Source organism: Telopea speciosissima, chromosome 10 (genome assembly GCF_018873765.1).
Source record: "Telopea speciosissima isolate NSW1024214 ecotype Mountain lineage chromosome 10, Tspe_v1, whole genome shotgun sequence".
In the NCBI taxonomy this organism is placed as follows: Eukaryota; Viridiplantae; Streptophyta; class Magnoliopsida; order Proteales; family Proteaceae; genus Telopea; species Telopea speciosissima.
The window spans coordinates 53,330,651-53,344,123 of NC_057925.1; the positions used below are offsets into that span (position 1 = coordinate 53,330,651).

Below are 13,473 nucleotides of genomic sequence, written 5' to 3' on the forward strand. Positions count from 1 at the left end.
TAGATGGGACTTGCATGCGCGGTTGATGGCTTGGGAGCAAAGCCACTCCGTTCACTTCCCATATACATCCCATCTATACGAAGGTAGAGCCGAATTATATGACGACATTTAATGCTTAATCGACCAAGCCATCCCTACCCACGTTAGAACACTCAAGTCCTCCACCACCATGTCAGGTCAAACCGATCCCCAAATGCCTCTATATATACAGAGCTAAGGCCCCCGGTAAAATGAAGGGGATCCATAACCTAATCCATAACTACCTAACTCTTTCACTTACTCGGAGTCTTTCACCTTGGACTGGTTGCTCTAAGAACTAACTTAGGCATTGGAGGATCTTTCTTGGTGTTTGCGGATCCATCACATCCTCCCACAGTTCTCACCCTCATCAACACTGAAGAAAAACTCTTCTCCATTATTTTAATATAAAAGAGAATCCAACTTCTTGTAGACTCTAATAAAAAACAAAAACTCCTAATAGACTATAATCATATTGGGTTAACTGATAACGAGATTACCAGAATACTTTACTTTAATTAGTTAATTATATGTGTGTTAAAATATAGTTTATTATGCAGGTGAACGTGGATAATGTGTAGTCATTTCTGGCGATCTGAATCTGGAATCTGATAACGTTACTGGTCACGATCTTGCCACGTGGCAGCTGTTCAGCCACTTGTCTCTGAAACTTTTTCAAGGTGAGGCTAGACCGGCAGTGCAAAACAGCAAAACTTCCATGTAACTGTGGTTGCAGGACGCTTGGCAGTCTCTGTCTTTCTTCTTTTCTCTTCTCTTCTTTCTCTCTCTCCCAAAATGCAACTTCTCTTCTCTTCTCTCTCTTTTTTTTTCTTTCTCTATCCATCTATATCTCTCTCATAATCTCATTTGTCCGCTCTTGAGTCACGAGTGATGGGTTTGATAAGTCGTCCTCTCTGAACTTTTGAGACATTCTTGCTTCTCTTTTCTTTCCCTTTCCATTTGGCACATAATAATATATACATCTCAATACTTCTCTGGAAGATGCTAACAGTTCAAAGAAATTTCAAGCAAAGCTTTTTGGCTCCCAATTGAATTCTTTGTGGATTTGAAGACTTAAAAGAAGCATGTATGTTCTCCAAAACAACTTGTTTCTTAATGGGTTCTGCCTTTTGAACTCTGTTTTAGTGTTTCCTTCTTCAATTTTTGGGCTTTCATGTCCTCTCTTGCTCGTTTGAACTTCCATAGTTTCAATAGAACACTGTGCCTTGCATTTGAATATTGATGGTCTTCTCCATGCTGTCTGCTTTTCTGGGTTTTTCGATTTTCTAGGGAAATTTATGTTTTAGGCCTTGCAAATCGTATGGTATGCCTCTTTAGACTTTGAATTCTGCGATATTAGCATGGGGCACAGTCTTTACTGTATTGTTCCAGTTATTCCTTTGTTTTATGGATCTGAATTATGCATTTTCTGTTGATTAAAGAACACTAAATGAAAACCCTTCTGGTAATAATTTTGGAGCTGATTTTGGCGTTAGTTCTGTGGGTTACCTCTTGCTGCTGTGGAATATGTGCTGAAGTGATTTAAATTGTGAGAATTTCTATTTTTTCATTTTGCTTTGATTGATGTGGCTATTGTAATTATATTCTGGAGTGATTTAAATTCTCAACATGGAATCAAAGTGTGTTTTAGTAGTCAAGGTGTTTCTAGTTCTATAGCTCGTTCTATTCATCAAATTTTGAAGGATTAAATCGGTAATTATTGGGTCCAACAAATTTTTTTTTTTTAATGGCTAGAATGTTAAAAGTGAACTTTCTGTTGAATTTGGGACGTTAGATTTTGAAATACATTTGTTAGTAGAATAGAACCTGGTTGTATATTGCTAGTGGAATAGCTCTGGGCATTTGATGTCTTCTAGAGGCTAAAAAATGGGAAGATAGAGGGAAGCCATAGAGAAGGTTATGCAAGAGTCTGGATGTCTTTCCACTTAATCACTAATGAAAGGAGAAAGCATGGACTTGCTAAGAGAAATTAATGGTGGTATTCTAAGCCCACATAGAAGGCATGTCCATGGGTGTGTTTGTTTTGGTACTAAAATGCAAATTAATGGAGAAATAAAATACAGTGACAGAACTCGGACTATATTGCTTGCAGGCATAGTGTGCCTGAGTTAAGACATGGAGGGGACTGCATTAGACGATTCTGGTGTTTCAGCTTTTCATAGTGAACCAATTATACTGCAGAAGATAAACATGGACAATAACAATGAGGTGACAGTGACAGAAGAAGGAATTGCTCTCGATTCTGCCAATCCTTGCACTCAAAGGGCATTGGATGATAATTCTGGCGCAGGTGCAAATGCAGGGTCATTGACAGATATGATGTTTGTGACTGCCAACCCCTTGTCTGAACTAGTATGGTCTCCACATAAAGGTTTGAGTCTTAAATGTGCTGAAACCAGCTTGTCCGAGAAGAAGCCCTCCTATTTGAGGGGTATGGGATCGAAAAATATGGTTCTTGCACCTTCTGAGGTTAGGACATCCAGGGGGACTAGTAGTGATGAGCCTGAATCTGGAGAAAACTTTCTTTCAACACAAATGGCATCCAAATTTGAAAGTGAAGTTTCTGAGAGAGTTACTTCTGTCAGGTCTCCTAAAAGCATTTCAGGCATCATTCCAATCTGTGGGCCAACAGCTCATGTACACAATCTAGGTAATTGTACTTCTTTAGAGGGAAATAAATTACCATTGCCTTGTCATTGCAAAATGCTGAGTAGGCCAAATTATAAGTTTCAATGCTTTGATTCATAGGCATGTCTTTGGTTCAGTAAAACCCTTTTCCTCAGGTGTATGTATGGAATGAATTCCGATGCTAAAAATGTTCTTGTGATGGTAGGATCAGTTGGAACCAAGAAAGATTCCGATGAAGTGATGGAATTGCCAGTCCAAGATTTTGATCAGAATGCAGAGGATCATTCATCTAAGAAAGGGAAGGGCCTTCATTGTGCAAATAACATTCAAACAAATGAGACTTCTGAAGCTGGAGGAAACATTGTCTCAAGTTTTAGGGCTGAAACTTCTATGCCAGGTAAGCACATGACCATAGTCCTTAATGGATTCCTTTTTTCATCATATCTCACAGATGAGCATGGTTTTCTGCAGGTCCGGAAGATGGGGATCTTGTTTATACTTCATCTAAAATGGCTCAACCAATACTTGATTTATCACGGCTAGAACCAGTATGTGCAGACCCTAATGAAGGAACGAGCTCAAACCCTTTTGGAAATTTTGTTGATGTTGGTAGGTCCACAACTCAAACACCGGATATGGTGGTTATGTTACCATCTGAGGTTTCTTCAATTAAACAAGGTAAAGCTCCCACTAGCTGCATGCCATTTGTGACATCCCTAGTTAGAAATCCTGGGGGGGAAGAACATGAATTGGCAACTGAAAATAATTTATGTTTGAAGGATGAAAGCCCTGAGGTGAGTAGAAATGTAGTATCACAGGCTTCTGATGAAGCTAAATATAGCCCTCAGCAGAATGAGGAGGCATTTCTAAAGGATCAGGCATCTCCAGATGAAGGTTCTCCAAATAACAATGGGGTCTGTTTGCTTCAATTAGAATCTAAAGCAAGAGCTTTGTCTGATAGAGAAGTTAATGGGAGAACCACAATGGAGGATAACAGCCATGAAAGTGTTGAGAGTTGCAACAGCGCATGGCCATTTAAAGCAGGAAAGAGACCATGGAGCTTTGAACCGCAACTGGTTGTCAGCAATAAAAAACTGAAGAAACAAACAAATAAAAGTCCTGGTGCTGCATCTTTTGAGAGTCTAAATAGTTCTTTCATGAATTGGATATCAAACATGATTAGGGGCTTACCTAAGTCTTATCCAGAGGAGAAATCTCCATTAGCTCTTACTGTGAGGCCTCCTCATGAGCATGTAAGTCATGGTCAGAAGTCCATGCCATACCAGAAAAACCTAGATCCTGGGTGCAGAAGTATGGGTTTCCATGCTATTTTTCATTCCCTCTATCTGCCACGGGAAAGGGTACAGGACTCAAGAACTTGGAATCTTGATCATCAAGGAGAAAGCTCAAAAGAACTTGATCTAGATAACATGATATGTGATAAGAGTAGTACTCCCATATCATGTGATGAGGACAATAATAAATTATGCGAGCAAACGCCTATGTCAAATCAGAAGTTTAACCAGGGTACGTCTGGAAGTGCAGGTCCTTCAACGCTGCCTAACATTTCTTCTCCACAGCTTGCTGTTCAGGCATGCCCCAAGACCAACAACACTGCAGGGAATAACAAGTTGTATGCCTGTAGTAGTGAGAAAGGTGCACCAGGCTTATCCAATACCTCTTTTCGGAATGATTCTAATTCTCCATCTGGAGGGAAAGAACCTTATGGAATTGTGGAGCAAAACAAGTCTTCAACATTTGGAACAAACAAAAGAAGTCTCTTTTTCAGTGCCTGGATTAGTAGATTTTCTCCACAAGTTTCTGGTCCCGTGTTAAGTTCACCTCAATGCAAGCATAACAATTTTGAGACTAATGAGGGTTCTTCTGGTTGCATGAGGCTTCTTCCTCAACCCCAGAATTGTGCAATTCCTTCCAAGGACCAGAACAATTTGGAGAATTGCAAGGATCCTTCTGCTGAAAACCAAATGGATATCATTGAAAAGATGCAGAATTCTGCAGTAAATATATCTACCTCATTGGGTTTGGAAAGAACAAAAAGGCATAACTATCAGAAGGGCACCTCTAAATTGAATCCTATTCTTCCTTCAAAAAGATTCAAAAGTTCAGAGGATATGGCTTCAGTCTTTGCAAGGAGGTTGGATGCTCTCAGGAACATCATCCCATCAGTAATAGCGAATTGTACAGTTCCTGAAAGCATGATCTGTCTTTTTTGTGGCAAAAAAGGGCATAACTTGAGAGATTGCTCAGAGATAGTTGAATCTGAGCTTGAGGATCTTCTCAAAAGCATCAGTTCTGATGACGGATCAGAAGATTCTTCTTGCTTGTGCATCCGCTGTTTTCAGCTCAATCATTGGGCCATTTCATGTCCCAATGCACCCTCGAGAAGAGAAACTCATTTAGACAATAATGCATCTTTGGTTAACTTTGGTAGTTTCAGGAAAATGCAGCAGAATCCAGGATATAATGCTCTTACTAGTGGCAACGATAGAAATCTAAAATCATTGGAAAAGGATAGCCAATGCAAAGTTGCTGCTGGTGCAAATAATACTTGTGAAGGGGAAAGGTCAACAATGGAATCTGCGCTTTTGGTCCGGATGAGCATAAACAAAAAAGTGAGTGAAATGATGATGTGTACTGGACAGGTTACAGATTTGAAGACAGTTAAGAATTACTCTCCAGGAAATAGCTTCTGTCGAAGTATGAAGGGACAGAGAGCTCCCACAGAACCTGTGCTGAAAGGAAAGCAGAATGCCTCAAGTTCTGCAGAGAATAAATTAAAAGAAAATCGAGTTGCCACACCCTTTCAGAGCAGTGTCACCAGGAATATTCCTGATGTACCAAGAGGAACCTTTGAAGCAATAAAGATGCTTCGTCTTTCACGAATGGATATCCTCAAGTAAGTGGTCCATTTCTTTCTAGCATTACTACCCCGACCCCCCTCCCCCTCTCTGAAGAAAAACAAAAAAACAAGAAAGAGGGGGAAAAAATCCATAATTGTTCTTTTGACAACTCGTTTAGGATTTTCTTTAAATAGGTTGGTTATACAACATAAATGATAAGTTTAGGGTGTAAATTTTATTTTCCAATTCCTAAGGCATCGAAGATCTCTAAGAGAGTATCTCCATCATAGTGCTGTTTCTATTCCAGCTTTCATTCTTAAACCCTAGATCTTTATACTTAAATATTGAAGACTACTCATTGTCACCAGACTAGTCCTGGTTAAAGTATTGCATAATAACATGATTGGAAGTGTTAATGATTAGGTTTCTAATTTTAACTTCTGTTCAATTGGAAATGCTGGTGAGTCACTCCGAGCCATTGTGGTTCTTCGAAGACCCTTGCAATTTTTTTGAGATACTTAAATTTCAAATTCTAGCTTAAACTGATGGTTTGTACTTCAAACAAAATTTTTCACTCTTTGAGATCCTTCATCTGACATCTTCACTCCCTTGTGTGATGACTATATCATCCTCATATTAATACCATCCTCATGTACTTCTCTTAGAAGGAGAACTTGTCAGTTGTCATTTCTGTAAAGCATTATGAAATTTTTTAAGGGAGTCTATATTCACCTGGTTAATTGCTCATTTAGGTTGCTTGAGAGTATATGTTCCAATCACTAGGAAAAGCATAGATTGTCCTCACTGTTGACTAGATTCTAACTTCCCCCTTGCCCCCCCCCCCTCTCTTTTGATCAGTAGGGACTGCAAACCCTTCTTCATCATGTATAATTATTAGGAAGCGGCTATTGTGACAAGGAGATCTATGTTTCCATTAGCTTATAAAGTGATCTCCGAGATGAGTTGAGATTATTGCAACAAGAGGTTTCTTATGCTTCCATCAGACTGTAGCTTTATCTTGGACACACTTGCAGACTACTGCTTTTCTTTGTCGGATGTGTGACTTCCGCTTGTATCTCTATCAAAAGTATTCATGCATGAACTACATATCTTTTCATGCATTATACTTGGATAGAGCTTTAAGGAGATGGCTATTGTCTAGTGGGAGGAAGTCACTGAAGGATGATGCTTGGACAGAATGGATTGTGAAGTTCCAATCAGTCTCATTAGGTAGATGATGGTTCAATCTGAGAATGATAACAGGAACAGCAAAGATGGTCAATCAGGAAAGAAAGAAAAGAAATATCAATTTTTATCTGTAATGAAGGCTAAAATTATCTCCCCCCCTCCCCCTCTTTCCTTTAAAAAAAAAGAGGATGAATCGGATGGGCTTTTTTTTGGGCAGGGGTACTAATTGAAGGGAGATTAGGTAGTCAAAAGTGTCTCTAAAAGCTAGGGGATACCAATATGTGGTTAACCACTATACTAATAATCATCCATGCTTTGTTTTTTTTTCATTTTTTTGCCCCCTCACACCCCCCGCGGGCGTTTCCAGGTTGATAGGGCTGGGGAAAACAAGTTCCCCCAACGCATCCATTTTTTTCAATCACATATGCACAAGTCAGTACTGTGAATGAATAGATTATGGTCAGAAACACCTGAAACGCGTAGGTCTCCAATCATCTCCTTTTGAGGATGAAACAGTTGTCTGTTGGGGTATAGAGATTTTCTATTGGCCGTTTTATGTTCATAGGAAATAACAGGCAGTGTTGAATGTAATCCATCACCTTCTGTAAACACTACTTTTGGAAAGAAAGATTGCAGTGGAGAGGAGAATCAGAACATAATGAAAGTAAAAGAAAACAACCAAGATACTTGTACCCTTAAATCTTAAAAAGACACCAACCAGTGGAATTTAAGATCTGAACTAAAAAAGGTGTCACAGTCATCTGCATTTCAAGATAAGCACAGGGAGATGAGTTTGGTATGGGATATACCTAAAAGAGAGTCCTAGGTTACCCTAAAACCTTTCTCATGGAAGTTAAGTTGCCAATGATTCCATTTGTTAAACCTTTCCTCCTCGAATGATGATTTAGCTGGATTCATTATGACTTTGGCAAAGTAAATCGCTCTTCTTGAGAATTATTTGATTAAAATAATAAAAAAAATTCACAGCTGCCATGAGGGAAGGGGGGGGAGAATATAGTACATACAGCTGATATGGAAAGGGGACATGTACACATGGTCTATCCAATGTGTCATCTATCTGGTGGACAATCCAATTCAGTAAAATCATATTTCAATGTGGCTAAAATATATACCCCACCAAGATAGCAGAAATCGGTTGATCGGTCTGTGGGTGTGTGATTTACTAAAAATATGTCTATTACTTCTCTAACATTTATGTTCCGTTCTTACTAGTTCAGTAATATCTGTATTGACTCAATTAACTTATGTTGCATTTGACTTCAGATGGACAGCATCCTCGATTTCAGCTTCTCATCTTGATGGATTTTTTCTACGTCTGCGGCTTGGGAAGTGGGAAGAGGGATTAGGGGGAACAGGTTACCACGTGGCTTGCATTAATGGTAAACTTGGTTTCACACAATCAAAACCATAATCTTTGTTTCTGCGTGTATGTGTTTGTGTCTCTACATGTATGAGCGCTTGTTAGAACTTTAAGTTGTGAAAGTATTATAGATATAAAGGTGATAAATACATGAAAATCTCAGGTGTCCTTTGTTTTCTTTTGATTGATCTTTCCTTCTGCGTTATTCTGATTTTACAGGGACACTGACAGAAAAACCATCCGGAAGTTCTAGAATTTCCCTTTGTGTGAGCATTGGGGGCTTCAGATGCTCCATTGAAAGCCGCTATGTCTCTAACCATGATTTCATTGAGGTAAAGTTTTTATTTTAGCCTATAGCTTTCCGTTTGAACAGTGTTCTTTTTTTTTAATTTCTTGAACCATCGTTGGAATAACTTGATCTTCACTAAATCCCCATTCAGTGGGCATGGAATCCTATTCGTAAGCCTCTTAGAAACTTATAACTTAAGAAGGTTCTAAATCCTTTTGAGTTTCACATATTACGTCTGTCTGAATGTATTTAACCTTTTTTTTTGTTGAATAAATTTTATATTCTATAACAACCTTGTCAAACTAGTCTTCCCAAATTATTAGTATTATTATTATTATTAATTTTTTTTTTGGGGCATGGGGCGTGGGTTGGTTTCGGCCCTCCACTTGCTTTCAAGTAAGGGAGCAGCCGAGCATGTGCTGTGGAATACCACAACCTACCCACAGAAGTGCAGACAAGACTCAAAGCGAAGTTGCTTGTGGTGAAGCAGTGCGGATGCAAATGTACCAAAGGATTCATTGGTTTTCAATGGTTTTGTTGTTTACTACTGGTTTTTGTTTATATACAATAAAAAATGTGGTGGGTTTAGAAACCACACCATTATATCACAGAAAGAAATCACATCAGATTATTAAAGGAAAAAGACACTTGTTCCTCACCATGTGGCAAAATAGAGCCAATGGCAATATGATTCAGAAACAAAGGAGTAACATGACTAAGTCATATTTCCATGGATTTTCCATTCCTTATGATGAAGTCTTATAGGGGTTTGGTGACTACCTTATGTTATCTTACAGGCATTTTGTCTTGAGAGAAATGGGCAGCATCTCTAGGTAAGAATTTTCTTGGTCTTGAGAAACTCAAATAGTCTGAACTGCTCATGTGTAGAACTCATTGTTTGACTTCAGACCCTCAATATGAACAGTTTACCTCCATTAACACTTAACAACAGCTTCTGATCTATGGTTTCAGCTTGAAAATGTGATCACAAGCTACCATGCGATTGATGCAAAATGCAACACCCATGAAAGTAGTTATCCTAGGTAACCTCTGCACCTGTAGTACCTATGCTACTACACACTATCCGGTGGCTGTTTGAGGGGCAGTGGCTCAGCACCTTATATGCATATATATATATATGGGAAAATCTTGTTGTAACCAACCTTAGTTACAACAAGATTGTAAGTTTGTAACTCATTATTTTTCAATGAGGGTAAATGTCGTCATTACATAAAAAGTTCATTAAATGAATTTCAACTTTTTGAAAGCCCTTTTTTACCCATGAATTAAATAATCTTTGGGAATAAGACAAGGGGCAAAATTAAAAGAAGGTTATAACTTCTTAGTTCACCACTTCGGTGACAAGAAGTTGTTTTTTTTTTTATAAATTTTTTCTACCTTTAATAGCAGGGCAGACTACAGTGTGATATCAGTATTACAATGCTTTGTAGTGATAATGCCCTCTTGGTGTTTTACAGGATGAGCTTTTGGGATGGTGGTCTGCAATGTCAAAAGCTGGTGGAAAACTGCCATCTGTAGATGACTTGAAAATGAAACTTGAAGAGAGAGAGAATCTTGGCTTCTAACTATGGAAGACTTCTTATGGCTCCCATATATGCCATCCCAATTGCAACGAGGGTCTGTCATGTGAAAGAAATTCTTATCTTCTTTTCTTTTAATACAGGATCTTGGCAACTTTGCTGTTGCTTAATTCACCCAGTGATAGATGGATATTTTTTTTTATTTTTTTTAAAAAAAAAAAAAAAAAAAAACTTCTTATAAATATTACCATCTTAAATTTCTTAAGGAAAGAAGAGTAATTCATATATAGATGATTTAAGGAGTCTAGACAATGATTCTTTGTTGTACAAAGCCTTTGAATGAGCTTATCTAGTCTTTCTGATCAGTAGAGCAGACATTCTCAAACTGTGAAAGCATTTCATCAAAGTTAAAGATTGTGAATTATGATGGCACAGGACCAGAATTCTAGCTTGCCTTAGATTTATTTCTCTCTCTCTCTCTCCAGATGTGCGGACATGAATTTTTATGGACTTCTGTTCAGATAGATAGTAGTCTCATAAATCAATGGACGAGATTGGATGGAAGGAAATTGATTATTATTATCACTCAGTTCAATCTTGGGTAAGGCTCCCATCAAGTGGTAAGATCTCCGGATAATGAGAATTTTTGATATTGACATAATGATAAGTCATTTTCAAATTATTTGAAAACTCTTTTTTATCCTAGACTTAAATATCTTCTAGTTACACTTATAAATATAAATGTGTCATTTATACATGAACATGTATGATTCTCACATGGATCCTAGCCTTACATGTGGGACCTGGAGATCATTATCACAAATTCACGATTCACAACTCATAAATAGAAAAAAAATGGCATATATTACAATCTATCGGGACAAGATAACGGTGATGTAGGCGAATGTGGAGCTTTGTCTATAATGCCACTCCTTAATCATGATAAGCTCAGAAGAAACAGTACTTTCTTGTTACCAAATGGCGTCTCTCTCTCTCTCACACACACATTTTTAGATATATTTGAACTTGGAAGAAATCTTCTCTAGTCTTATTTATTATGTTGCTTTTATCAATGCAGCTATCCCGAAGGTGGGGAAAAGCATAAAAGGGTAGGTTTGTAAAATGGGGTGATGTTCTTTGCCTAGTAGTGCCCGGGGATGCATGGTGCCCCAGACACATAGGGTGGGACAGGTGTGTCATTTTGATCTAACAAGAGGGACAGGTCAGTCATTTCATCCACCCTATGTGTCTAAGCGCATCCTACCCTACGGAATCCAAATCCTCTCTAATGACATTTAATCATCAGAGTCGACACCTCATGGAGGTGGGAGATCGATTCTGATGGTTAAATGTCATTGGAGATAATCCGGACTCCATCCCACACCCCCAGTGCAGAGAATATTTTCCTTTAATATAATAGATTTCGTACCGTTAACTGGAAGTGTAGGTATCTCAGACTCCCAGTGGACCATGACAACTATATATATATATATATAGAGAGAGAGAGAGAGAGAGAGAAGGAAATTAAAAACAAATTTGGTAGGAAAGTGGGATGAGATTTATGAGATGAGAAGAGAAATGTGAAGAATAGAGATGTGAGAGAGAGAGTGAAAGAGACAGAGTAGATCTAGGATATTATAATTTCAATAAAATATTTGCGAGATGGATAGGCACATCGCCCATGTGCCGCATACTAGCACTTTGCATCGAAGGGGGCATGCCGACACGGGATGAGGCATCATACAGGAGGGCAAGGAGTAATTTTAAAGAGAGAAAGAGACACAACACCCGCTAGCATGCGGGTCCTAGGGATGTAAACAGATAGAATTCGGCTCGGATAGTGTTATATCCGCATTCGTATCCGATTAGCTTTTGGACGGAGTCGGATAATATTAAACGGATACGAACATGGATAGGGAACAGATATTTCATCCGTTTACATGTAAATATAGCTTTTCAGATAACTATAGCCTATCCGTATCCACATTCGTTTAACTTTCAGACGGATTTGAATAGTGCTAAATAGATACGAATATGAATGTAGAAACGAATTTTGGCTATTCATTTACACCCCTACATGCGGCACAGGGAGCGTGCTCAACTTTTTCCCATAATATTATAATGAAAGAGGTGGATAAGGAGCATTTAGGAAAGGGGATGAGGTGACGTAATGGGGAGAGAATGTGTGGACGTGTGTGTGTGGAGCACAATGGGGGGAGATAGCATGTCAACTCAACCTTAATGTCATTGTAGGATTTAAATTTTTTTCTGGCCCATTATAAGGTTGTCGATCATTTGGTTTCAGTTCAATTTTGATTCGATTTCAGATACAATATGTATAAATCGAAACTGAGTCGAACTAATTGATTAGGTTTTACTAGGTTCCCACATGGTCTCAGTAATTCGGTCAAAATTTGGTTTTAGTGGAAAAAAAAATCTACTGAAACAACTAAATTTGAAAGGAAACTATAACCTCACGAAAATAGAGTCCCACAACGTCAAATTACTTTCCAACCCTTTTTACACAACTAAACAAAGAAACTCATAGTAGTTAATTTCACACAACCCAGCAAAGACACACTTGTAGTGTTTAGTATGGTTAGGTTCAATTTAGTTTATACAGTTTACACTTTACACTTTATTTGATTCGGTTCAAATCGATGATTTTTAGTCTAAAACTGAAACTGAACCGAATAAAATCTCAGTTTTGAAAATCAAAACCAAACCTTTTTCTTTTTTTTTGGTTCAATTTGGTCTGGTTTTAAACGGCTGCTTTTGTTTCCAAGTATAAATTGACACCCTTATCCCATTATATCATTACTTCTTTTCTTTTTTGTTTTCTCTTTGTTTTTTTTGGGGCGGGGGCGGGGGCCGGGGGGTGGGCAGGGTTGTAGGCAAAATTTTATAGACCAGCACCTCTCCTTACAAGCACCCATGATTTTGTCACCAAGAGAAATGATGTGGTAATTTCAATAGTTAAACATTAGGGGAATGGTTTGAATTGGCCACATATCAAATTTCAAGCTCATTTATTATCATATAACCTCCCATCAAAAGGCATATCTGTAAAAACCTAACACGATGTAGAGAAGAATGAAAATCTCAAACACAATTACAAAATGCGCACAAGAATTTACATGGTTCGACAAAGTTGCCTACGTCCACAGTGAGATGAGATCTATTTCACTATAAATGGAGAATAGGGTTACAGTCGCTCGTTCCTCACACCTAGATCTATTTCACTATAAATGGAAAATAGGGTTACAGTCGCTCGTTCCTCACACCTCTCTCAGATTTTTCAATACAGAGAAAGAACTCTCGTTATAGATTTATAACGAAAACCCTATACAAGAAATTTACCGAAATACCCATATAGTCCTTAAAAAATTTTCCCCACACAGCAATCCATCATCAGAAATCAAGACACCAAAACCTCAACAATATCTTCCCATGTATGCATACACTCCTCTAGTCCTTAGCACCCCTTGAAATTTGTTCAATGTTTTGCTTTGCTATGTGGCCAACTCTATTTAGATTGAAACTTGG

General features: G+C 38.2%; 1 protein-coding gene across 6 annotated transcripts; it reads left to right on the forward strand.

Moving 5' to 3' along the window:
• The first annotated feature begins 829 nt into the window (after positions 1-829).
• Positions 830-10,061, forward strand: LOC122644024. 6 transcript variants are annotated; one of them, XM_043837618.1, is made up of 8 exons: positions 833-1,105; positions 2,132-2,323; positions 2,426-2,689; positions 2,873-3,064; positions 3,139-5,584; positions 8,001-8,116; positions 8,317-8,429; positions 9,865-10,060. In XM_043837618.1, exons 2-8 carry the CDS (start codon positions 2,155-2,157, stop codon positions 9,970-9,972), a joined length of 3,408 nt encoding a protein of 1,135 aa, XP_043693553.1. In that variant the 5' UTR covers positions 833-1,105; positions 2,132-2,154; the 3' UTR covers positions 9,973-10,060. The 6 variants fall into 6 exon arrangements, 4 of the variants coding, with proteins under 4 accessions (XP_043693553.1, XP_043693551.1, XP_043693552.1 ...); XR_006330214.1 differs by having other exon boundaries at positions 830-1,105; positions 2,132-2,689; positions 8,001-8,236; positions 9,865-9,907; XM_043837616.1 differs by having other exon boundaries at positions 2,132-2,689; positions 9,865-10,061.
• Positions 10,062-13,473: the final 3,412 nt, after the last annotated feature.